We start from the raw sequence: 27,666 nt of genomic DNA, 5'->3' as shown, positions 1-27,666 counted from the left end.
ACCTTAACCGAGGCCAAGGAATGGAACAGCAGCTAGCAGGCTCCAAGGTCAAGGGATGTGTGAAGGTCAAACACAAGTTCATGGTCATCACAAACCTTGACAACATCATCCAGAAGTCCACGTAAGAGCAAGGTGCTGAAGATCACAAGAAGCTCGGTCCATCAAGAGAACTGATGCCATTTTCTCCGAGATCACAGAATGATTAGGGGGTCACCACAAGGTGAAGGTCACCGCATGCCAAAGACCTCGATGGCAGTAGGGATGAAGTCATGGGAAGGGCAGAGGGGCGGGTTGTTGAACGTGTCGCAGGTTTCTGTCCGACATCGCTCCATCATCCCGTCCAGCTGGATGGCACAGCCATTGCTGTGGAGAAAAAATTGTTTGAATCATACTGGACTCTTTCAAAAACAAAAAGACATGCATGCAAACACACACACGCAGACACAAACACATGCAAACACCCTCACACACTCACACAGGGGGCAGGGACGTAGCTCAGTTGGTAGCGCGCTGGCTTTGTAGCCAGTTGGTCGCTATCAGCGTGGGTTCGATCCCCACGTTCGGCGAGAGATTTATTTCTCGGAGTCAACTTTGTGCAGACTCTCTTCGGTGTCCGAACACCCCCGTGTGCACGCATGCGCACGAAAAAGATCCCACGTTCACAGCGAAAGTCTCAGGGCTTGGAAAACACGAAGACACGCATGCATCATCTCTCGTCTCCGATTATCATGATCGTATTTCGATACTTTGACGAGACAAACCCAGTGCTGGTGTGTCAAAGAAGACAGCCACAGCGGGCTTGTTCGAATCAAAGTATCACACCATATCTTCAACGTATTACCAATACCTGTCCCAATATAGACCAGTTGGTCTAAGAGGACGTTAAACCATAATAGTCAGTCATGCACATACACACACTTTCTTTGATTTTTGTTAATGTTTTTTTTTTTTACTTACGTAATATCGTCAAGCTCATAAGATAATTGCCTATGTTATTTTTTTATGTTTTGAGAAAAACGCAAATCTGCCTATCTCATTTTAGTTATAAGTTGCAAACTGTCTATCTCGAGCTGTTACCACGGGCCGGATATACGTGAGATAAAGAGCTGACACTGACAGCAACATTTTCAATCAGCAAAACTGCCTAACAACCCACAAAGAGCTTTTGCATACCTTTCACATTATCAAAACAAGTCTTCCTGTGTCATAAAGAAAAAGTGCCTAACTCAAGAAACAAGATCGGCAGTTTTGCTTATGTTACCGTGGCAATGGTTTCCGATGGTCAGAGAGTACAACTGAGAGTTTGTACTCTCTAAAACATGATAGATACCCTTCCAGTAGCTTCCCCTGTAGTTTCACTACAGAAATGCCAAACACTGAGATAGGTATTTTTCTTATGAGCGTGACGATATGTGAACAGCTCAGATCATGGGTAATTTTAACACCTTCACATTTAAATGCTTATTTTAAAGCCATCCATTGAATTGAGAAGAAAACAAAGCATACTAAACTGCTAAGCATGAATCAAACAATAAGAAAATAAAAAGAACCAACAGCATCGTTTTGTATGTGTGGGTAGTAAACACGTTTTATTTACAAAACACGGCGGAAAATGGCGACAAATTTGTTGCACAGCGACAGATCACTTTCTTCAACCAAGGCCAGTACTTTCATACATGACAAAGGAAAGCAAATATGGCCTGAATAATAAAGTTATAGTGTTCCTTTGCGTGTCTGAGTGATAAACTGTTTTAACCAACTATCTTCTGAAACGTAATTGCACTCAGCAGATTTGTCTTCCGCTCATAACTTTCGTGTCACACGGTCTTTGCGACAAACAGATAGATCGCATTCTCGCAGAAAATCATTGACAACACAGACCAGTCATTTTTAGCATTGCACTTGGGAAGGGCTACTATTATAGTGTGTTTTAAGAAAGAAAAACATTACAGTATCGGCAGAACACGACCAAATGAGTTTTCGTGTCACAGCGTTATGGGCGTGAGATTGTGTTCTCACACTGTAGCAAAATCATTGACAACACAGACAAGTCAGTTTTAGCATAGACATTGGGAAAGGCTACTATTATAGTGTGTTTTAGGAAAGAAAAACATTATAGTATCAGCAGAACACGACCAAATCATGACAAATGAGTTTGCGTTTTGGGCGTTATGGGCGTTTTTTCACACTGCAGATCATATCTCAAAAACTACGGAGTGGATCTTTATGAAATTTGATATGGATACTTTTGACTGGATTTTCTCATAGAAGGTTTTTCCGTTTATTGATAGGACAGTTTGATGACGTCATATTTTACCGTTTGCCAAAAGGTCGAGGCAGCACTTTCACAGTTACAGTTTTTCATCAATTTGATCGAATTTCTTATCACACAATCTCAGATCTAGGCCGGATTATGGGATTGCATTTCAGTTTGGTCACTTAAAGTTTTGTTATTGAAATGTTTGTTCGAAATATGTCAGTTTTTCAAATTTTTAAAAACTAATATTTGAAACAAAAAATTTATATTGGTGTATTCCCTATTGCGTCCTGTATCTAAAACTATATAGTTTTGTTGTTTTGTATTGATAATTCTGCTTAAAAATGAAGAAAACCGATAAATAACCACTATCTTTATTTATTAAAAAAGACACTTAAAAACAACTTCTATCTATTCCTTACCATTTTCTGATTCCAAATATATATAGTTTCATGGTGTTTGACGTTGAAAATAGGCTAAAACTGAACAAACTCGGATCGTTGAATGGAAATTATACTTCCAAGCTCCGTGCAGCTGACAACATGATAAAAACACGTCATTTCAAGTGTGGAACACGCTCATGACGTCATACTGAAAGGTGATGAATTATGGCTTCACCTTGCGATGTTTCATTTCAAACATGGTAACATATTTAAAGGGGTTTCTTTCTCAGATTTCTGTTTGCCCTCTGTCTGTCTCTCTATGTCTCCGTCTGTCTGACTGATTCAATTAAATGTGTAAAATAGTTTTGCAAAAGTCAAACTAAGTAGGATATACCCAATTGATTCAGGTCTCTAAATTCTTATTGTAAAATTGTGAGTTTTATTCAAAACAAATTTAATTGGTGTTTTAAACTCAATAATGGGGCATGCTGTGATGAGTAGAAGAATGTGTGCTTACGAGCAGAAAAAGCCCATCAAAGTCAAGAATCGTGTTTTTCTTTTTCTATTTTCACCTTGTAGCTTCATACAGACACTAAGCAACAGTGTAGTTCCACTTCCAGTGCAATATCTTGTACTTTAATTTTGACCATCTGTGTAACACTTTATTGACCCATGATCTGAGCTGTTCACATATATAATGTACCCTTGCATGATCGAATCTAGTTTAGTCACTTTTAGTCTTCATATAAGCCCACTTAACCTTCAATTTGTTTGTTTGATTCCACTTTCAAATATATTTGTATATATATTATCATTTTCACTGATCAACATACACACACTCTTCCTCTCTCATACACAGAACTCAAGGACACACAGAGAAACCAGAAAAGAATAAAAGCACAAAAATTGTGAAACAGTCTCACCCTCCCCCGATCAACAGCGATGTCTGATCGCCAGCCTGAAACATGTTGGCACTGAGAGGAACGTGAGGGTCAGGCTTCCCCACCCACTCAAACTTCATGCGCTCTGGTACCAGTGTAAAAAGAAAGGTTTCCCCCGTGCCAAAGAACCTCACTGGGCGAGCATGCGTTCTTCGCTCCATCCAAGATTCTGCACAGAAGGCTCCGAACACCTGTGAAAAAATAATAAATAATAATAATAATAATAATGAACACTTATTAATCACCCCTTCTCACTAGAGCTCACAGCGATGTACAATAGCAACAGCCCGCTCACACACACACACACACACACACAATAAAATACAGTTTGTGGATAACAACACTATAAAGACTATCCTTAAAAACTCTCACCTAAAGCATACATAATAAAAAAAGTAAGTTGTTAATCTCGTCAAAATAAATGGTTAGTAAAGAAAACATAAAATTTCAGAAGTGAACACTTAGACAACAACCAACGTGACTTTTATTTGAATATATACCTGCTAAAGGAGACCTGAAATGGGCTAGGCCTGGGGACCAGGTTGGGTTGTCTTGGGTCAGTGCTGAAATGGTTACTTTATGGGCTGTTGGAGACACACAACCCACCCTCACTAGTGATTGGCCAATAATGTGTGCCTCATATTTTCGAAGGGTAATAATTGCACTCTTTCACAACACATTCAAACCTGGCAGAGTTATTTCTGAACATCGCCTAAATTGGAACCCCCAAATATAGAGCTCCAAAAAACGGAGAAAATCAGGCCTTAAGGGCAGACCGGGTAGGCAAAATGAGTTATTTTTGGTCTCATACACCTTTTTGGGGTTGTTGCATTTTTCACACCTTTGAACATCCTGGAATGCATTCAATAATCTGCTTTTGTCATTTTAGACATGTATTCATGTAAATAAAACCATTTTCAAACCGATGTTTTGTTGTTTTTGTCTGTGTTTTATCAAAAAAATCGAAAAAATGGTCAACTTTGGATACTCCGTGCTGGTAAATGTGCGCACATGACATGACCCTTCGCTGTTCAAACTGTGTGGAAATTTCCGTTCTTCAAGATGACGTCATCACCGTTGGGGAATTTCCGTTGACATAGGCACAAAGAGAGAGAATCCGTTCCAACCGAAACCCCGGAATTAATATATGCAAATATATGTAGGTCAAAGGCATTTGGCGCAAGCGCAGTAGACAACTTATCAGTCCCCCGGTGTCAACAAATCCATGACGTTTTCACCGATTCAGCAGCATTTTTCAAAGTTTTGAGCTGCGGAGAACAACCCTAACATTGGAAATGTTCGGCATAGTGTCAAGAAATATCAGAGAAAGATGAACCAGCAGCAGCGAACAGTAGAAGGAAGTAACAACACTCCGAAATGAACCAACATGATCGTATTTAAGCAGACGACATTCTAAGATTCTTGACTCGACGAGGTGGGTTTTGCTTCTTTCTCTTTTCGATCTTGTTTGTTTGACAACGTGATTTATTGCACATCGTTATGTTGTTGTTGTTGTAAGAATGTGTTAGGGTTTGCAGGTAAATGATAAACAGTTTGTGTCTGAAGTATTTTGCGGGTTTCTTGATCCAATTTACTGACCATGCCGCCGCCGCATCCCCCCCCCCCCCCCCCCCCCCTACCTCCCTCGATCATCTCTGTGATATCGTCTTCACAACCCCTATTTTATTGTTCTTCGCTGGCCAGTCCTTGAGAGCTTACTATGGTGTAACATGTCATCAGTATTCTTTGTCTGGGGTCAAACTGAAAAGCAGCATCTGAGCGATGTACGACTGACACAGTTTCTGTTTCTGGTCATTGACCGTAGGAAAATAAGTACCCTACTAGAGAGCGTTCTCTAATTCTAAAGGATTGGTTTACACCAGCATGGCTGACCAACCTATCATTGACAGCAATATTGTTGTCAAATCTTTTCCATTAACTAAGGAATAAAAAAAATAGATCCAATTTACTTCACCAAAGAAAAAAAAAAGAGTTAAACTAAAGGACTGGGGATGCAACTCATGAATCAAAAGCATAAAGATCACCTGCAAACAGTGCTAGGTTTAGGAAATCTGAAAATGTATACACACACACAGAACACACACACACACACACACAAAACAGACAACAGACAAGAAACAAGCAAATACATAGCAAGTGTGATGAAAGAAATTAATTTTAAAAGAAAAATATGAAAAGAAAGAAAGAAAGAAAGAAAATAATTCAGCTAGTTTCAGTATTAGTTCCTGTGTGTATGTGATTGTGTGGTTACTCAAATCCCATAGTAAACTTGACATGTACATTTTGTGATAGGGGCCAATTAATGAATGTCTTTTGTGTGTGTGTGTGTGTGTGTGTTTGTCAACCGACATATGTGGGTACGAGCCGCTGAGGTGGTTGTAAGAAAACCCGCCTGTTCAGTGGTTGGGGGCTGATTGGGATTTCTGATTTACCAGCCTAGCCAAAAAGTTGAGGTACACCCCATGTAACATGGTCATTTGCAAAATAAAGTACAAGCACTTGTTGACGTTTATATTGAATCTTAAAATTTGCAGCTTATTACAAACAAAAACCATGGACAGTTGTATCAAATATTAAATCAGTGTTTGTGTATTTATTAGGTTGGAGCAAGGGGAGAGCCAGTCCTCCTGTGGTGGCAGCGAGGAGAAAGATTGACCTGATGGAAAAGTTTGCTAAACCGGAACTACCCTCTTCCACAGCAGAAACATCAGCTTTGCCATCTTCTGACCAACCATAAGAAGATACAGATACTTTGCCATCTTCTGACCCATCACAAGCAGATATGGATACTGGTACTGTGCAACGTCACTCCGCTGACATGTGTTGGGCTTTTGTCAACATTGATCAGCTCAATCTATTGCTGAAAGGTTTATATCCTGTACTGAATGCTTGTCTGATAGCAGTCTGATTATGAAAGAAGGTGATGCATCATCCCAAGGATTTGCACAGGCCCTGCATCTGGAGTGCATATGAGTGTCCATTCAAGTCTGCAGTTGTTTACTCTTCTCCCGGTGTTTGCAACGCTTCGGGTGGTAAAGTTGCATTTTAAATAATCCGCGTATGACCATGTTGGTACATGGAAAGGGACATTCAGCTTTACAGAAATTTGCTGTAGTGTTAGGATTGAGCACAGAAATACTGTAATTAAAATGTTGCAACTTTTGAATGGCTTGATAGCTTTGTTCCATTTGTGTATATATAATTATGTAATGTTGTTGATGATTTGTGAAGCATCATTTCTATGCAATGGAATAAGAAATCAGTGCATCCGTTGGGTTTTTATGAGTCTGACAGTTTGGTTCTGATCAATATTTTCATATCAGCACAAACACAGATAATTGACTTTTTTAATGTTTTCATATGATTTTTTTTTTAATAAAAAAAATCTGATAATTTGATTATCAAATCATTTCCCCTTCATAGTTAAAGTGTTATTCTGGTTAAAAAAAAACCACCCCATTAATTCAAGCTCTACTGTGGTACTAGTTTACCGGGGTACTAGTGAGACTCTTTTACATGCTGTTTTCTCTACATGTAATTTGAGACAAAATGTGGTAATTAAAATGTTGTAACTATTGAATGGCAAGATGGATTTGTTCCAATTTTGTATATGTTGTTTATGATTTGTGAAGCACCATTTCTGTGCATGGAATAAGAATACAGTGGATTCCTTGTGTTTTTATGAGTCCGACAGTTTCGTTTTGATTCATATCTGCACTAACATAGATGAGTTTTCAAATGATTTTTTAAAAAAAGTCTGGATAATTTGATCGTCAACTCATTTCCCCATCATAGTAAAGTGGTTATTCTTATAAAAACATATCAATTCAGGCTGCACTGTGCTACTAGTTTGAGGTACTGGTTGGAATCTTTCAAATGCTGTTTTCTCTGAATGTAATTTTCAGACAAACATCTGTAATTAAAATGTTGCAACTTTTGAATGGCTTGATGGATTTGTTTCATTTTTGTTTATGTTGTTTATGATTTGTAAAGCGTCAGTTTTGTGTATGGAATAAGAGTTAAGTGCATTGGTTGGGTTTTTATGAGTCTGACAGTTTGGTTCTGATTCATGTTTTCATATCGGTACAAGCAAAGATGGCTGTTTTCATATGATGTATATAAAAAAAATCCTGATAATTTGATTGTCAAATCCTTTTCCCTACATAGTAAAGTGGTCATTCTGATAAAAACATATGAATTCAGGGTGCACTGTGCTACTGGTTTTTTTATGTACTGGTTCAAATCTTTAAAATGCTGTTTTCTCTGAATGTAATTTTCAGACAAAACGCTACAATTAAAATGTTGCAACTTTTGAAAGGCTTGATGGATTTGTTCAGTTTTTGTATATGTTGTTTATGAGTTGTACAGCATCAGTTCTGTGTATGGAATAAGAGTTCAGTGCATTGGTTGGGTTTTTATGAGTCTGACAGTTAGGATTTCATGTATTTTTCTTATCAGAACTGAACCGGTAACTGAAAATGCTAAATTAAAATAATATATTGCTTAGAAATGCTTTTCGATACACAGAATTATTAAACACACACATATTGCTGCAAAGAAGAAAAATTGGATCAAAACATGCACTGGTTCACAAACTGCAACATTTTAAAATAAGCACATTTTATAACGTTTTTCTCACATTTTGGTGAATAAAACCCCCAAAAATTGCTTTTCACTCAAAATTTAAAATGGTTTCCCTTAATTAGGTTATTCTGCTTGCAAAAATCAAACAAGCAGCAAGCTGTTTCCAAAATTAAAAAAAAAAGTGCTTGCCTACCCTGTCCCCCCTTAAAAAGGAGAGAGTCTTAAAACGGGGGTAAATTCACAGAGGTTATGCACAGAAAGTCTGAGAAAACAGGGTCTTAACACTTAACACTTTCTACCCCACCTATGTTGACCAACTTTGTTTTAGCAGAGACCAACTGTGTTGCAGTAGGTCGATCAGAATTGTAGTAACTGTGTAGCAACTATGTAACAACACGGTGGAATGCAGGCATTAGATGGACGTTACAGGAAGCGACTGAAGCGACTGTGTGTACTGATATATCCGTACCAGGTCAGAAAGAGCCATATGAGTGGGTACGGATATATCCATACCTAGGAGACAATGAGTTAAAAGGGGGGTTCCACTGGATTATCATATCAAGAACAAGTCGCGTAAGGCGAAATTACTACATTTAGTCAAGCTGTGGAACTCACAGAATGAAACTGAACGTAGTCCGCCGCTAGTGCAAAAGGCAGTGAAAGTGACGAGCCTGTTTGGCGCGGTAGCGATTGCGCTGTGCTTTACTGTACCTCTCTTCGTTTTAACTTTCTGAGCGTGTTTTTAATCCAAACATATAATATCTATATGTTTTTGGAATCAGGAACCGACAAGGAATAAGATGAAATAGTTTTTAAAACGATTTCGGAAATTTAATTTTGATCATAATTTTTATATTTTTAATTTTCAGAGCTTGTTTTTAATCCAAATATAACATATGTATATGTTTTTGGAATCAGAAAATGACGAAGAATAAGATGAAATTGTTTTTGGATCGTTTAATAAAAAAATAATTTTAATTAGAAGTTTCCGATTTTTAATGACCAAACTCACTCATTAGTTTTTAAGCCACCAAGCTGAAATGCAATACCAAACCCCGGCCTTTGTCGAAGATTGCTTTGCCAAAATTTCAATCAATTTAATTGAAAAATGAGGGTGTGACAGTGCCGCCTCAACTTTTACAAAAAGCCGGATATGACGTCATCAAAGGTATTTATCGAAAAAATGAAAAAAACGTCCAGGGATATCATACCCAGGAACTCTCATGTCAAATTTCATAAAGATCGGCCCAGTAGTTTAGTCTGAATCGCTCTACACACACACACAGACACACACACACACCACGACCCTCGTCTCGATTCCCCCCTCTATGTTAAAATATTTAGTCAAAACTTGACAAAATGTAAAAATGATATTGCAAGCAGTGAGCTACCTCGCCAGTGATGGTTTTGATGATGAATATGGTGCAGGGTTCAAACTCCACCCGGGCGTAGAGGGTGGTGAGGGAGGTGCCCAGGTCGGCCGAGTTGAACAACATCTGAGGCTGGTAGATGGCATGACGCGCTGGCAGCCAGCTCCAGATTGTTGCAATCTGAAAACACAAGTTAACTCATTCGAGGCGCGTCGGAACTGGAATTCCGACATCTGTGTTTAGCGTTGGCTGCGTGCCGGCACTTGAGTTCCGACGGATATCACGAATTTTTAACGGTGTAAACGGTCCTGCTGACCAAGGGAAACAACCCCTGCAATGAACTTCTATCTGTCTACAGTGGTACCATTCACTGTAAACAGTTCCTTCCCTTAAATTGTTGGGATTAATAAACATTTTGTTGACGGTGTGCGACCCACGTGTTTTGACTTTTCCAAGATGGCGGATCGTTCTGCTGAGACGTAGTAACTTGAAAAGAGTGCTAGAACGTGTTATTCAGTACGGTTCTGATCTTGACCTCAGTGATGATGATAGTGGAGATGATATTTTAGATTCTGGTGACGATTTTGTGCCAATGGACGATCATTTGGGTGATGATTCGGGCAATGCAAGTGTCGATCATGACATTGTGTATGATGAACCCATGACGTAGAAAGTTTTTTTGTTTTGCTTCAAATTGGATATTTTGCGTGGATATGAAGACAACAAAAGGTATGTACTTTCAAATGTTTCATATATTTTCTAAAAGAGTAAGTTTCAAACTTTGCAAAAACATAAGGTATGTAAGGTTATCTTGTGTTGTTGATTTTTAATATTTTTTTCAAAATGGCTCTAAATCGCGCGTTGGCAGGGAACACAGGGGAAATTTAGCTGCGCCTCGAATGAGTTAAAAGACGATAATCGTCTGCAGATGTTTTCCAAAATACTTTTCTTCTTCTTCTTCAGTGTTCGGCACAGGTCTTCCACAGTTCCCAACAGTTTTGCATCTGGAGTTGTGCTCTCTGGCCAGGTCTGCTTGCGCAGGAGAGGGCACGCTTGTAGAAAGTGCTGCAAAAATACATCTGTCAGGATTTTTAAGCATTGTGGAAGAGTTGCACCTCAGAATGCGAGTCAAATAATAGCAGGTGGTCTGTCCCAGTTCAAACCAGCAAATCACTGTCTCTGACTGTTTTGCCTAGGGTCCCGTGAGGTAGGGAAACACGGGTTCTCAGTGATCATTGCAGGCCAACGCCAGTGAATCCTGACTCCAATGTGCAGATTTTCGAAGTAAAAAAGCATCATATCTATGGAACACTGCATAACATACACATCCGAGTCAGTTATTTGCTGTGATTGCAGGTTTGACTGACTGTATTGGGCACAACTCTTTCGCAACGCTTGGAAATCCTGGCAGATTTTATCAATCAATGAGTCTTATATCGCGCATATTCCGTGGGTACAGTTCTAGGCGCTCTGCAGTGATGCCGTGTGAGATGAAATTTTATACGGCCAGTAGATTGCAGCCATTTCGGCGCATATTTACCTTTCACGGCCTATTATTCCAAGTCACACGGGTATAGGTAGACAATTATTAACTGTGCCTAAGCAATTTTGCCAGGAAAAACCCTTTTGTCAATCGTGGGATCTTTAACGTGCACACCCAATGTAGTGTACACGGGGGGAGGTTCGGACACCGAAGAGAGTCTGCACACAAAGTTGACTCTGTGAAATAAATTTCCGCCGAACCTGGGATCGAACTCACGCTGACAGCGGCCAACTGAATACAAATCCAGCGCGCTACCAACTGAGCTATATCCCCGCTGAGCTATTTTATCCGAACATTGTCTATCATTGCAATAATTATTGCAAGGATGCATGATACAGGGCGACCATAGTAATAACTCCTAAATAACTACAGCGATTTATTTCCTATTTGGTGTACATTGGCTTCAGAGATGGGATGTGGGCCGTAACATAAAGCATGTACCACCCAAGCTGACCTGACCAGGTGCCCGGTAGCTCAGATGGTAGAGCACTGGACTTGTGATTGAAGGACGCAGGTTCGAATTCGGGCCGGGACGGACATGGGTCAACTTTATGTGCAGACCCCGAGATGGAAGCCATGTCCCTCCCCCGTGTCACCACAATGGCACGTAAAAGACCTTGGTCAATCTGCCATAAGTGCAGATGGCTGATACCACCTAAACACGCATACACTTGTGTATCTCGTAAAAAGCTGAGAGGTCGTAAAACTCGAATCATATAACCCATATCTTGTCCTTAAGAGGCGAAACATTTAGCCTGTAGGACATAAAGCATTCTCTCTTTCCTGACCTGATCGACAGTGAGGACGTTGGATCCGGTGTCATGGAATCCCATCATCTTGGCGTTGGCCTGCGCCATGGAGACGGCGTTGGACACAGCCATGGACAGCTCCCCCATTGATGTGGAGGACGCCACGCGGGGAACGTCCGGCCGCCCGCTGCCACCGCCGCCACTGCTGATCTGCATCTCGTGGCTGTGCTGCAGCTTCATAATCTTCCGCCGAGAGAAGTCGCGAATCTTGAACGCCACCTGGTGAACAGAAAACAAGTCGCGTAAGGCGAAATTACTACATTTAGTCAAGCTGTGGAACTCACAGAATGAAACTGAACGCACTGCATTTTTTCACAATGACCGTAGTCCGTCGCTAGTGCAAAAGGCAGTGAAAGTGACGAGCCTGTTTAGCGCGGTAGCGGTTGCGCTGTGCTGCATAGCACGCTTTACTGTACCTCTCTTCGTTTTTAACTTTCTGAGCGTGTTTTTAATACAAACATATCATATCTATATGTTTTTGGAATCAGGAACCGACAAGGAATAAGATGAAATTGTTTTTAAAACGATTTCGGAAATGTAATTTTAATCATAATATTTATATTTTGTAATTTTCAGAGCTTGTTTTTAATCCGAATATAACATATTTATATGTTTTTGGAATCAGAACATGATGAAGAATAAAATAAAAGTAATTTTGGATCATTTTATAAAAAATAATTTTAATTACAATTTTCAGATTTTTAATGACCAAAGTCATTAATGAATTTTTAAGCCTCCATGCTGAAATGCAATACCGAAGTCCGGCCTTCGTCGAAGATTGCTTGGCCAAAATTTCAATCAATTTGATTGAAAAATGAAGGTGTGACAGTGCCGCCTCAACTTTTACAAAAAGCCGGATATGACGTCATAAAAGACATTTATCGAAAAAATGAAAAAAACGTCTGGGGATATCATACCCAGGAACTCTCATGTAAAATTTCATAAAGATCGGTCCAGTAGTTTACTCTGAATCGGTTGACACACACACACGCACAGACACACACACAGACACCACGACCCTCGTCTCGATTCCCCCTCTATGTTAAAACATTTAGTCAAAACTTGACTAAATCAGTAAATGTAAAAAAGAAGTAAAGTGGGCGCTTAGGTGTCAGAACTCTCCTGTGTGCATGCAAATGCACAATAGAAATCCCAAGTTCACAGTGAAAGTCTCAGGGCTTGGAAACATGAATACACACATGTATGCAGGAAAAAATTGGGTAGCGCTGTACTGTATGGCAGCTTGCTTTCCCAAACGTGAAAGCAGCCAGAACCTCACATGATGATATGATACCAATACAGTCGAACACACCCTTTTAAGACTCGCCAATTTAAGATTCCCTCCCTTTTAAGACCTTGTTTTCTCAGACTTTCTGTTCATAACCTCGGTAACATTACCCCATTTCAAAGACTCCTTCCTTTTTAAAGGTGGTCGTCTACATTTTTGCTTTTTTTCAATAATTTTATGGTTAGATTTCGCTAAAAAGTTATGTCAGATGATGAATGAGCCATGGGGGAAAAAGTTATAGAAAAAGAAAATATATGCAAAAAAAGATTTTATTTTTGGGTAGCGTGACTCACGCTTCCAATATTTTATTTTCTGTTTGCTGAGAACATGTGCTTTGCCTAAAAATACTGACCAATCAAATTCATGTCACTATGTTTATAGCCACGCCCAAACAAGTGCAGCAACAGTTTGACACTGGAGCGCTGTCCACGCTTTTTTTTAAACGCACAAAATGCACGGGATTTGAGAGGATATTTGTGACCCTCCACCACGGAATGAGTCGCATGTCACCTCGCACGGTTCTGCACTAGGCTTGATATAAGTCCGGAGAGTGTCTGGTAACAGTGTGAGGGTCACCTTAGTCACAGGCTTATAACTCAAACAGTTTTCGCTCTTTTCTAAAACGGTTTTCACCACTGGATAGAGCATAAAAAACTCTTTAGAAAAATGTAAAAATATGAAAATCATGCAAAGGTGACATGCGACTCATTTCGTGGTGGAGGGTCACATTTGTGCTTGGCATTTTCCAAATAAGGATATCCTACTATGAGTACTACGCTGGAATACTATAATGAATTTTCAAACGGCTACACTGCCTTCGTCTTTCCTGATCGAAAGGGGGTGTATTGTTGATAATTGTAGATAATAGACTCTGCATTTTAATGGTCAAATGGCGATTTCGGTATAAAAATGTAGACAAGGACCTTTAAGACCTGGTTTTCTCAGATTTTTGGAGGTTTTAAAGGGGGTTCCACTGTACCAATCAATCAATCAATTCGTTCTAACCTTTAGCAGTTTTGCAGGTGGGACAGGCATGTTCTGGCAAAAGTAGCTGATACTGTGTGCGACATAAATGATGATATGATACCAACACCAATCAATTCTCACCTTGAGCAGTCTGGCAGGTGGGACAGGCATGTTCTGGCAAAAGTCCGCGATGCTGCGTGCGACGTTACTCCCCGTCCCTCTCTGTCTGGGGCCCGACATCTTGGTGTAGAGGATGAGGATGGCCAGCACCACACGATACAGAACCTTCATCCCCTCCATCAGGTAACTGTCCGTCACTGCCACCTGTAAACAAAGGTAAAGGTAAAGGTATACAGGCATGGCCAAATCTGACAAATTTAACTCACCGACCGGGCGAGTAACTTCAAGAAAGTCATTAGCCCGCCAGAAATTTCACAAGCTCTGCACATTCCACACAAAATAATCATAAAACAGTGTTAGTTTGAATGACTGTCAGATTTGTATGTACACACACAAAATAGAGGTACAATTCAAAGTTTCTGCATGTGCACTGTTTATTTGACTTTGAAAAAATGAACCTAAATAGTACATGTACTACCAAAAGTTGCTTTGCATTTGACCAGAATTTTGACTTGCCGGCCGGGCGAGCTGCCAGACAGTTTCTACTAGCTCCGCGGATTTTTTTACTCGCCCCTGGCGACCGGGCGGCTGATTTTCCCAGCCCCAGATATAGTCCCATAATCATGATTTGACCTTTGACAGCACATGAACAAGTAATTCTATTTAGATGCATAACTTGTTGTGTGTGGTCCCAATGATTTCTGTTGTACTAACTTTATATGCCACCCAATGTTTTCCGAATAAAATCTTGTTTAAATCAACCATGTTTGGTATTTTTACCTATGTGTTTTATGGTGTTTTTTGTTAATATTTTGTAATTCTTATTTCGATGTGTATTTTATAATCGTTGACAGGCAGGTTAGACGTGTCGATGACAATGTTCCATTTTAATGGACAATAAATGTAAAGTGTTACTGTTATTGCAGTTGTAGGGCTAGCGAGATGTACCCACGGAATATGCGCGATATAAGACTCATTGATTGATCATTGATTGATCAACTTCACTCAGGCCAGCTTTATGAGGGCGGTGCATATCTCCTCTCCCTTTCTGCCATAATAAATTCTCTTTCCCCGGCCCTGAATAGGGTCAGCTACCCATCTCCAACTGGGTGGACTGGAGAGTCCTCGTATAAATCGGCTACGTGTATTCGCCCTGAGAGGGGGGTTGATCCCCGACCGACAGTGCCAGAGGTACGCATTATAACCACTGTTCCACTCCGGCTCACAGCCACCTGTAGATTTAACATGCTAGTCTGGTCATCCAAGATCTAAATATGTATAAAAAAAAGAAGAAAAAAAAGAGGGTAAACGCTCGAATAATCAACTTATAAAAATATATATCTGAGAAACAAAGGGAAGTAATCACTCTAAATGCACACAAGTAACAACATGTGCAACAAGAGTAGGTGAGAGTTAAGCAGAACCAATCTCCTGGCACCGGAGAGGATAACAAGCATTGTTATAGCGGCGCTTTGAAACCAGTTGTCGCTATCGGCGTAGGATCGACCCCCACAATTCGGCACAGATTTATTTCCCAGAGAGATGAACTTTAAAAGACTCTCCTCAGTGTCTAAACACCCCCAAGTGCACGCTTAGGCAAAAAAGTCTGTTTACGGTATCCCGAGCGACCCTATTTTTTCGCGCGACCCTAGACTTTTTGGGGGCATTTTTGAAAAAAAAAAAAAAAGGTCTTTGTTTTTTTGGTAAAATAACTTCAGAATATGTTTTTTTTCAAAAAAAAAAATAAATAAAAAATCCCGACCTGCCGACCCTATTTTTACATTTAGTCAAGTTTTGACAAAATGTTTTAACGAAGAGGGGGGAATCGAGACGAGGGTTGTGGTGTGTGTGTGTGTGTGTAGAGCAATTCAGAGTAAACTACTGGACCGATCTTTATGAAATTTTACATGAGAGTTTCTGGGTATGATATCCCCAGACGTTTTCTTCTTTTTTTTGATAAATGTCTTTGATGACGTCATATCCGGCTTTTTGTAAAAGTTGAGGCGGCACTGTCACACCCTCATTTTTCAATCAAATTGATTAAAATTTTGGCCAAGCAATCTTCGACGAAGGCCGGACTTTGGTATTGCATTTCAGCTTGGAGGCTTAAAAATTAATTAATGAGTTTGGTCATTAAAAATCTGAAAATTATAATTAAAATTAATTTTATTCAAAACGATCCAAAATTACGTTCATCTTATTCTTCATCATTTTCTGATTCTAAAAACATATAAATATGTTATATAATCGGATTAAAAACAAGCTCTGAAAATTAAAAATATAAAAATTATGATTAAAATAAAATGTCCGAAATCGATTTAAAAACAATTTCATCTTATTCCTTGTCGGTTTCTCATTCCAAAAACATATAGATATGATATGTTTGGATTAAAAACACCCTCAGAAAGTTAAAACGAAGATAGGTACAAAAAAGCGTGCTCAGCGTGCTAGGGAGCTCAGCGTGACCATTACCGCACTATTCTGGCTTGTCGATTTCACTGCCTTTTCCACGAGCGATGGACCGACGAAACTACGAGTATGCGGTCTTGGTGGAAAAATGCAGTGCAGAGTTTTATTCTGTGAGTTCGACAGCTTGACTAGATGTAGTAATTTCGCCTTACGCGACTTGTTTTTGCCTATGTTACCGTAAACAGACTATTTATTTTTTTTGGGCCTTACATACGATAAAGATCACAAGGTCACAACGAAAGCCTGAGGCCTTGGAAAATCTCATTACACGCATGCAGGGCAAAAAAAAATGGGTAGCAAGATTCTGTAGCTGTACACTATCCCAAGGGATATGTAGCAGCCCGAATTTCCCTGAGGGAATTCCCCGAGGACAATAAAATATACCAAATACAGTTTGTTTGTTTGTTCATGGGCTGAAACTCCCACGCCTTTTACGTGTATGACCAGGGGTCGACACTAACTTATTTGGCCTGGGGCCACACTGGCCCGAGAGATGGAAAACAAAAATCTGGGGCCCACTCTCAGTATTCACGTGCGGCAATGCATTGTCTGTTTTTCTTCATCGTACTGAAGCCAGGGAAATTCTTTCAATCATTTGACATTGAAATTACGACAGCGCTTCGCGCTTTTGGCTGCATCGGTCTCCTTTTTATATTTAGTCAAGTTTTGACTAAATATTTTAACATCGAGGGGGAATCGAAACGAGGGTCGTGGTGTATGTGCGTGTGTGTGTGTGTGTGTGTGTGTGTCTGTGTGTGTGTGTGTGTGTGTGTGTGTGTAGAGCGATTCAGACTAAACTACTGGACCGATCTTTATGAAATTTGACATGAGAGGTCCTGGGTATGAAATCCCCGAATGTTTTTTTCATTTTTTTGATAAATGTCTTTGATGACGTCATATCCGGCTTTTCGTGAAAGTTGAGGCGGCACTGTCACGCCCTCATTTTTCAACCAAATTGGTTGAAAGTTTGGTCAAGTAATCTTCGACGTAGCCCGGACTTCGGTATTGCATTTCAGCTTGGTGGCTTAAAAATTAATTAATGACTTTGGTCATTACAAATCTGAAAATTTAAAAAAAAAATAAAAATTTATAAAACGATCCAAATTTACATTTATCTTATTCTCCATCATTTGCTGATTCCAAAAACATATAAATATGTTATATTCGGATTAAAAACAAGCTCTGAAAATTAAATATAAAAATTATTATCAAAATTAAATTGTCCAACTCCAAATCAATTTAAAAACACTTTCATCTTATTCCTTGTCGGTTCCTGATTCCAAAAACATATAGATATGATATGTTTCGATTAAAAAAACGCTCAGAAAGTTAAAACAAAGAGAGGTACAGATAAATATAAAAAGCGTGCTATCCTTCCCAGCGCAACTACTACACCGCTCTTCTTTTCAATTTCACTGCCTTTGCCATGAGCGGTGGACTGACGATGCTACGAGTATACGGTCTTGCTGAAAAATGGCATTGCGTTCAGTTTCATTCTGTGAGTTCGACAGCTACTTGACTAAATATTGTATTTTCGCCTTACGCGACTTGTTTTGTTTCTCTCCACCCTGTTCTTCATCTTCATTTCCATGTCTTTTTACACCAGGGATGTGTCACCACATTTTGCGTTTGGCATTTGAAGGCGATACTTATCTCTCACGCTAAAGAGCGCAATCTGGAAGTTATTTCCCTTGCGACATTGTCCTTCGACGATTTCAATGTTTTTTTCTTCTTGACTGCGGCATTGATCGTAACGCAAATTTCAGTGACGACTTTGACTGGCGATTTTTAGTGATTGGCTCTGGCATTAGAATTTTCGGTTTGTCATTGTTGGAATTTATCCTGGGGCGGAGTGGGCCCCAAGCTTTGGCAATGTTTGGGGCGGAACACAAAACTCTGGGGCGTTCCGCCCCCCGCTAGTGTCGAACCCTGATGACCGTTTTTACCCCGCCATTTAGGCAGCCATAATTATGCCGTTTTCGGAGGAAGCATGCTGGGTATTTTCGTGTTTCTATAACCCACCAAACTCTGACATGGATTACAGGATCTTTTTCGTGCGCACTTGGTCTTGTGCTTGCGTGTACACACGGGGGTGTTCGGACACCGAGGAGAGTCTGCACACAAAGTTGACTCTGAGAAATAAATCTCTCGCCGAACGTGGGGACGAACTCACGCTGACAGCGGCCAACTGGATACAAATCCAGCGCGCTACCGACTGAGCTACATCCCCGCCCACCAAATACAGTAAAAAAACCCTTTTAAGACCTGTTATTTTTCAGATTTTCTATTCATAATCTCTGTAAATTTACCCCCATTTTAAGGCACACAAAAAAAGTCTGTTTACGGTAACATAGGCAAAAAAACCAGGGTCGGTAGGTCGGGATTTCCCCCCACCCCCCCCCCCCCCCCCCCCCCAAACCATATTTTTAAGTTATTTTGCCAAAAAACAAAGACTTTTTAATTTTTTTAAAATTCTTTATTTATTTTTTTTTCTTCTCCCAAATGCCAAAAAAAGTCTAGGGTCACGCGAAAAAATAGGGTCGGTCGGGATACCGAAAACAGACTTTTTTTGGGGGGGGCCTAAGACCCCCTCGTTTTTAAGACCTGATTTGTTAAGGTCTTAAAAAGGGGTTCTGCTGTAACAAAAACCAAACCTCACGCCTTTTCTCCTGCTTACCACGTAGTGAAAGGGAAGGTCAGAGTAGATCCAGCCCATCCAGTTGTCGAACACGACGTCCACGTTGGTACAGCTCCTCACCAGGGACACGTACGCTGATTTCTGAACAACAAATCAACCAGCTCAATTATCTTGCATCTTTATAATTATCAACCATTTCATTTAAATTATTGGAGCATTACAAATATATAAACACCTATTGTGTTTTTAGCGTAGCAATAGGGCCCGATATTTAGACGAGACAAGTATAATGCCGACGAGTCGAAGGCGAGTCGCATTATACTTGTTCGAGTTTAAATATCGGACCCTATTGCTACGATGAAAACACAATAGCGTTTATATAGCTATTCTGACATTAAATTCTGTGTTAAAATCATGTTTTTGTCAGCAACAAGTACCAGAATGGTCCATGTCGTTGATTGCAGACGACGGTTCCCTTTCCGCATGAAGCCACGGAAATAACCGAACATTGAAAAACCCACGGACATGTATTGCGGAGAAAACTCGAGATAACCGGATGCTTAGCATTACGTCAATATGTTAGGAATCATATGACGTCATGACGTATCATGTTTGCCTACGTAGATTGTATGTTCGAAAGTCTGACTTCTGTTGGGAATTCGCGTGGTGAAGACTGCGGTAAATTTGTAGATGATAAGAGAACAAGGATTGTCTCAGAAGAAACGACGAAATGTTTCAGACCGGTAACTTCATTTCAACATTGCACTATACAATGGACGTTCTATGTGACAGGAGAGTTTGCTGATTTTGTGTTAAACATTGGAGAGATCGTCTGCTAGAATCAGAGATAGCTAGGTCGCTTCAGATTGCAGCTTCTGGAAATTTGCAAGGTTTGTTGCCTGTTAAAGAACTGGATTTTACACGTAATGTATGTCATGTACAGTAAGCAACAACAAAAACACACACAAAGCAAATGGCATCGTCTGTCGACTAGCCACAGAAACAAACCTGGCGAGGTATGCGTGTACTTTATACACGTGGAAGAAACCGGAACCATGCATCTTTGTTATTGCCGATATCGTTTGGATATCGGCAAAAATGGCCAACTTCCGTAGCGTTATGCTTTGATGATCGGAAAAGGGATGTGTGAGACCATCCAATCACAGCCCCCGAATTCCCCCACGTGTCCATCAGAATAGCTATATATATATATATATTCAGATGTTAAGCAATCTTCCGGAAAGTGTTTTAAAACATGTCACAGGTTTGTTGACTTGCATCCAAAAAATTAATGACTTCGCATACAATGTATTTAACGATTGATACAAGTAGTCAGGTTTGAGCACCCATTTCAACACTTGTCGTGCACCTCCCAACACACCTCCCTCATTCCACTCACAGCGTATTTCTTGGTCAGGTCCCTCAGCACACGTTTGGACGCTTCGAAGGCGATCCTGCTCTGCATGAGGTACACAGGACTGTTGCTCTGCAGCAGGGTGAAGACGCAGCTGAAACACTCCGCTTCGTCCATGTAATGCAGGAAGAGATCCGTCAGCGGGAGGAGGCCGGGACAGTATGTGATGTGGGGGGAGAGCTGACCAATCACAGCCAAGATCTTGTGGGCCGTGTTCTTGCCCTTGGCAGTGAGGTAGTATTCCGTCAGGAGAGTTTCTTCGTGAGGCGGCTGCTGCGGCCACGTTGGGATGGGGATGTCTTCGTCTTCGCAGTCTGAAAGTGAAAAGGACAGTTCTGCGCATGATGACTGTTAGAGGTGGGAACAAGTTAAAAGGGATAATTCCAAAGAAAAAAGTTTGTCAGATCATTTCTTAAGTTATACCACAAAATTCTGCATAACAAATTATGCTACCATTGCCATTTAACTTTGCAAAGGCATGTGCTCATGTCCTCTTTTACCTCATCCAAAGGAACCTTTTTGCCAAAGAAAAGAAAAATCATGTCCGAATGAAATTGAATTGAAACCCAATTTACAGTTTTAAGCCCAGCTCCAAAACTAGTAACAGAAAACACAAGAAATTGTAGTGTACAACATGCAATTTTCGACCAAACACATACCTCCGAAGAGCTCTTTTTCCATTTGTAAGTAGACGTAGGCTTTCTCCAGCTTGTGAAGATGGTCGCACACAAGCCGCCACGCTACTTTCCGTACGGTGGAAGCAGGCCCCCACAAACCCGAGCGCAACACTTTCTTCAACTGCTTTCTGGACAGCGTATCTCCATGGCCCTGGACGAGCGACCGGAGTTCTTGTTCCTGAGTATTGCCTGACTGATCCCCCCTTGCACTGTCACTAAGTTCGGCAGACAGCCGAGACACGTCCACAAAATGTGTGAAAGGCTCGTGGGAGGAGGAGGAGGAGATATTGTTTTCGTTTTCGCTATTTGCGTGGAGGTTGAGATTTTGGTGGTTGGAGTCACCCGTTTCTGTTGCATCACCACTTCCGTTATGTGGAGCGGAAATTTCACCATCACCGTGCGGAGATATCGATTCAGCTGTGGTATGCGTGTCCGCGGTAACTACGATTGTCTGTTTCTCTACCATCACAGCTGGTTCTGGTGCTGTCTTTTCACTGACAGTTCTACCTTCGCTCTCTGCCAAACTTGAAGACAGAGATTCTTCACTCGCAGGCCTCTGAGATGTGTGAGAATGAGATTGATCTCGAGGCACCACAGACGCACTTTTTGACGAGCTCTCCAGAAGAGAAGCAGCCTCTTTGAGCTCCTCTCTTTTGACTGAGGAAGAACCAGATTTGGACGAAGACTTGACAGTCTTTTTGTCACTCATGAAAGACGCATCATTCATGTCAGCCATGTCTGCTGAGTCCCCTATACTGAAAGACACTGAAGTGTTTAAAACATCAACGTCAGTTTCCTCATCAAGATATTCCCCATCCGACAAGACAACACTAATGGGTTTACGTTTAGCCACCGCCATCACGGAATCATTTGATGTTGACTCTAGTTTTGACAGCTTTGGGTTAGATTCAACTCCTTCATCCTCATCATCACCTTCTTCTTCTTCTCCTCTCGAAGATTCTGGCTCCACACTCCGAGCTTCTTTATCAACGAAAACTTCACGTTCTTCAAACGAAGTCTCTGCCTCCAAACCACTCTCTACCTGATCCTCCCCTGAAGACTTGCAGGGTTCAGGGGTCGAATCCTCAACCTGCCCTGTGTCACGAGGCGAGGGTTGGACGCCTGGATCCACCATGGTTGATTCTGCGGTTGTGCTGGATTCCATGGAGAATGTCTACATAGTCTGCAAGTGGTGCGGGTGGTTTGGCACATAGGTACTGTGGTTCTGGCACAGCTGTGGAGTTACCTCAGGTGGGGAGGAGCAATGGAACCTTCAGCGTGTAACGTTGTCACTGAAAACAAAAAAAGCAGGAAAGTCTTAGAATTTGTTCAGAACTTAAGTGGGTTTGTTGCTGTTGTTGTCTGTGTGTGTGTGTCTGTGTGTGTGTGTGTGATCAGTTTGTTTGGTTTTTGGCTTGTTTGTTGTTGTTGTTAACATAAAAACAAGTCTGAGAAAGAAAAGAAGAACAAAGAAAGAAAACCTCAAGACTGTGAGACAGGCATAAGTATGTGTAAACTATATAAAGGCAAGCAGAACTTAAGCTGTTGAAGATAAGAAATCTGAAATGTGAACCTTGCTAACCACTTCAAATGCCACTTTTGACAAACCTTAACCTGGAAAGCATGTGTGCCTCAATCTGCTCAGTAAGAGTGCATTTGTGTGTGTGTGTGTGTGTGTGTGTGTGTGTGTGTGTGTGTGTGTGTGTGTGTGAACATGTGAGAACAGAAAATATGCACACAAAGTTACACTAACAGTAACTGTATTAGCACGCCTGCCTGATCAGATATCAGCTGGCCGCAAGTGAAGTGAGCGTTCCGAGTGTTTATTCTGTGAAGAACTCTGCAAACAAGAAGCAAGATAATAGTCATGAAGAAAGAAAAAGAAATAGGCCAAGAAAAAATTCTATGTGCCTGACCGGACCCTCTTTTTTCCCTCTCAACCCAGTTCTTAATTTTTTTTAAAACAGTTTTGGCCTTCAAATAACAAAATATTAAAACAGGTCTATTTTGCAGACTTAAAACAATGTTGAAACTTGAAGACTTAATGACAGCTTAGTGTTATCTACAGAAACCTTACCTGCAAGAAGATCAAAACTGTATATGATTTATTGTAAAAAATAAAAAAAATAAAAAATAAAAATGTTAAATTACTTGCTCTGACAACACTCCATGTTTTAGTGATGCAATCAGACCTGCAGCCCTAACATCCCATTTCAGTTCAGTGACAGTATTTTATAGCTGAGCATTAATGTCACTTGACATGCTTGTCAAATGAAAGGGAGAAGTCATTAGCTGTAAAAAAAATTTAAAAAAAAAGAGCTTGTTAATTGGTTCAAAATCAACAAGTAGTTGATCTTGAAAGCACCTTGCATCAGGCATTAATTTGTGTGGGGCTCAGCAGCTAAAAAAAAGTCTCTTAAAGTCTAGAAGTAAAACAGACGTTTTGATCTGAATGGGTAAAGAAAATGAATTATATAATACAAATCAAAACGTTTGCCTAGAATTTACAGACATAATAGTAATACAACCTATGTAGGGAAGACATTCGATCAATGTCTATTCATTTCATACTTTACAATCCCACATTGCTTGGAACTTCGAGTCCATTCCTCTCAATGGAAAACTAGCAGTACAGTGGAACCCTCCTTTTAAGACCCCCCAATTTAAGACTTCCTCCTTTTTAAGACCCTCCTTTCTCAGATACTCTGTTCACTAAGCCTCTGTAAATCTACCTCCATTTTAGGACTCCCTCCATTATAAGGCCTAAAAAAATAATAGGTGTGGTTACGGTAACCCGACCTACCCTATTTTTTTGGGCCGACCCTATAACTTTTTATTACATTTGTCAAAAAAACCAACCAAAAAAACAAGTAAACGAGTGCAGAAAACGCAATGAAAGCGAAAGCGCCCGAGTCGCACACTTATTTCCCTGTCAATTTGTACACATTAGAAAAAAAAGTTTTAAAAAAAAGTGATTGCCTACCTTCCTACCCTATTTTTTTTGTGGCTATGTTACCGTAACCACACCTATTTTTTTTTGTTGGCCTAAGACCTGATTTTCTCAGATATTTGAAGGTCGTAAAATGGGGGTTCCACTGTAGCAGCAAGAGATGCACACTCCAGATGTCTGTGTGTTTGTTGGTGTCCAGTGGAACCCCCCAATTCAAGACTTTGTCCTTTTCATTTAAAGAGTACGTGAAGTTATTAAGACCCTCCCTTCCTCAGAAGAGTCAGATGTTCTTTTCATACTACCTCTGTAATGTTACCTCTATTTTAAGACTCCCTCCTTTTTAAGACCCAATTTGCTCAGATTTTTTAAGGTTGTGAAAGAGGCCCACCGACTGCATTTTGACAGAATGACCCATGTCTTTTACACGCCATGGAGGTGAGATGATGGTGGGTGAAGGACACCACCTTTGAGTTTGAGTCATCACATGATAAACCGCAACACGGTGGCCTAGTGGTAAGGCGTCCGCCCAGTGAGCGGGAGGTCGTGGGTTCGAACCCCGGCCGGGTCATACCTAAGACTTTAAAATTGGCAATCTAGTGGCTGCTCCGCCTGGCGTCTGGCATTATGGGGTTAGTGCTAGGACTGGTTGGTCCGGTGTCAGAATAATGTGACTGGGTGAGACATGAAGCCTGTGCTGCGACTTCTGTCTTGTGTGTGGCGCACGTTAAATGTCAAAGCAGCACCGCCCTGATATCACCCTTCGTGGTGGACTGGGCGTTAAGCAAACAAACAAACAAAATCACATGACAAAGCTGACCAGTGTCTGTCTCGTGCCAAACACATTACCACTACCAGAGGATTACAAGCCGAATGTGTTAACTATGATATATATATCATATATTTTTGTTTAAACGACACAAGGTATTGACTCATTTATATGTACTGTTTTTGTACATTTTCAAAAGTCTCAGAGGAGATGAATAAAGAATAATGACAGTTCATGCATGCGCATTTACACAGTTTGCATTCATTATTTTGTCCGTACTACTATCAATATTACACTTTTGTTCTTTACAATTACAGCTTGAGTGAATCAATGACAATGGCAGAGAATTATTCGTATTCAAGTTATTGTAACTAATGTAATCACTAATTGTAAGTTATCAAATGCAGCATAGAAATAGAATTAGAAACTGCCATGGCCTTCAAGCACTCAGGATTTCAACATTACTGAAGTGTAACAACGCAGAAAAAGGGAGATGCAAATTATAATGAACAGAAAGGTTAAAAGTAATAAAACGCAGTTGCCAAACAATTTGCACTAGCTGTATTATTTAATGTGTTAATTACCCTGAGTAAAATAGCTTATGTTGGACCAGTAGTGTGTACGAACATACATTAAATATATATACACATGTATGCAATGTAGTGCATTTTCCAAAAAAGAGAGAGAGAGAGAGAGAGAGAGAGAGAGGAGAGAGAAAGGTCAAAGCAGCCCATGCATGAAGTCAACAAAATTCGTCATCTCTACTAATGGGCTAATTGATCACACCCCCTGCAGGCTTGCTGACATAAGCAAAAAAAGCAATCACACACTGATGAAATAAATTATGTCAAAATGACACTATGACGCGACGATAACACAAGGACTGGCTCACCCCAAACACACGGATTTAGCCAGAAATCTGACTGACTCGCTGAGGCGAGTTTCTCCACACTCCCCCAAACCATCAGGCTTAACGCACATACTCACATAAAATTTACAAATTTGATTAACATACCTGCAGAACAGCACGCGTACAGTAAAAGTCACGTGGGTGCGATATATCACAAGGGCCGAAAAAAACGATCGATTGTGCAAGTGACAGCTCTAGAGAGTAGAGGTGATGTCTGCTGCAATCACACGATGAAACGACAGTGAAGAATATCTCCGTTCACACATGTATTTGGATGAAAAAAATCTCTGCATGGTGATCAACTGCGCGAAAATTGCGTGATGCAAAACTGGAAGCTTCTGCCTGACAACCACACCAGTGTAACGCACAAGTGCAGCCTCAGACTCCGTAAATAAAGCCAACAAAACAACTTGCAGTTACCCCGCCTCCACAAGTGTGTTTTCTTCACAAATGTCTCGCGAGATGATACGTGAGAGGGGTATTTTTCTCTTGTTTATTCGGGAGAGTGCAGTCCCCTTGCTTTTATCACAGGCGCGCGAATGCGCTACTACCTTTGACTCGACTATCTAATAAAATTGACAAAGACGGAACAAACGAAACCAAAGCAAACAGAGAAAAAAAAAATCATTAGGAATAACGTACAATTCACGAACAGTGTCCCAAATTGCTATCTCTATAAAGAGTCCTACAAATAGCACTGCAATTATACCCCCAAAAGACGCTCCGTTGAGGAGTTACCCCGACGAAATATGCACAGTTTGGCTTTATGACACAAAGTTAGCCCTTTCTTTGCTGCATCAAATTTTGACATTTAAAATATGATTCTAACGTGGCAATTGTAGAAAATTGAAGGAATGTGGGGTAACTGTGGGTATCTCCAGGCGAAGTTTTTCCTACTCAGAGTATACTTGCTATTCATCTCATTACGGTTTTCACCGTTTTATATTCAATTAAACAACGATAAGTTTGTATTTTTCGAAAGTACATCCCTGGAAGATAACGATAAAATAATAAGAGTCGTAGAGTTAAACTTTGTTGGCGTTTTATGGGGCATTACGTCATCCATGATGGAGTCAGAATTTTGCGTTTTCCGGTCATAGCGCATTTAACTTTAGTGAGTGTTTGCTACGAACACAGACTACTAAGCTTCACAAATAAAGCATGTGAGCATTGTTTGATGTACCCTAAATATCACGATATGCATTTGGTATGTTTTTACTCTGCAACAGTCGAGATAACCTGGAGGGCCCCAAAGGGTTTAAAATCGTGATCGTGATTGGCGTTTTTTGACCTTTCTGTGACCGTGATTGCCGAAATTTCAATTTCTGTGATCGTGATGGGACTTTGCCCGTGATCCGTGATGACAAAAAAATCAAGTCTCGTGATCGTGATCGTCATTTGTTTTCGTGATCGTGATGGGCATTATTGCTAAGCATTTTATTTTCAACGTACATTTTTCACAGCTGTATCACTCTATGATCCTCTATTCGTCAAGCAAGGAGCCAATCCTGATTGAAGGAAAGCAACAACATAAAAGAGAACCAATCACACAAAAAAAGA

General features: G+C 40.4%; 2 protein-coding genes and 1 long non-coding RNA gene across 3 annotated transcripts in view; 1 reads left to right on the top strand and 2 right to left on the bottom strand.

Moving 5' to 3' along the window:
• LOC138945347 (uncharacterized) overlaps positions 1 to 27,666 on the bottom strand; it is a 546,160-nt gene that overhangs the window by 299,863 nt on the left and 218,631 nt on the right. The gene's annotated exons all lie outside the window — the stretch shown is intronic.
• LOC138945341 (GTPase-activating protein skywalker-like) lies at positions 2 to 26,538 on the bottom strand. The gene is made up of 10 exons (XM_070316768.1): positions 26,212 to 26,538; positions 23,234 to 23,320; positions 21,463 to 22,772; positions 20,789 to 21,117; positions 19,429 to 19,530; positions 14,304 to 14,486; positions 11,888 to 12,127; positions 9,578 to 9,736; positions 3,564 to 3,772; positions 2 to 363 (listed from the first exon to the last, which is right to left on the bottom strand). Exons 3-10 carry the CDS (start codon positions 22,643 to 22,645, stop codon positions 228 to 230), a joined length of 2,541 nt encoding a protein of 846 aa, XP_070172869.1. The 5' UTR covers positions 22,646 to 22,772; positions 23,234 to 23,320; positions 26,212 to 26,538; the 3' UTR covers positions 2 to 227.
• LOC138945342 (uncharacterized) lies at positions 4,346 to 7,926 on the top strand. The gene is made up of 2 exons (XR_011448968.1): positions 4,346 to 5,016; positions 6,203 to 7,926. It is a non-coding gene; the product is annotated as an uncharacterized lncRNA (long non-coding RNA).

Source organism: Littorina saxatilis, linkage group LG13, assembly GCF_037325665.1.
Source record: "Littorina saxatilis isolate snail1 linkage group LG13, US_GU_Lsax_2.0, whole genome shotgun sequence".
NCBI lineage: Eukaryota > Metazoa > Mollusca > Gastropoda > Littorinimorpha > Littorinidae > Littorina > Littorina saxatilis.
The sequence above is the reverse complement of the archived record's forward strand: the minus strand, read 5'-3'. Positions and strand labels throughout refer to the sequence as shown.

Coding starts and splice junctions, on each gene's coding strand:
- LOC138945341 (XM_070316768.1), bottom strand. CDS start 22,645: ATGGAATCCAGCACAACCGCAGAATCAACCATGGTGGATCCAGGCGTC. Junction 21,118..21,462: donor GGAAAAAGAGCTCTTCGGAG/GTATGTGTTTGG, acceptor TTTCACTTTCAG/ACTGCGAAGACGAAGACATC. Junction 12,128..14,303: donor CACCTGCCAGACTGCTCAAG/GTGAGAATTGAT, acceptor TCTGTTCACCAG/GTGGCGTTCAAGATTCGCGA.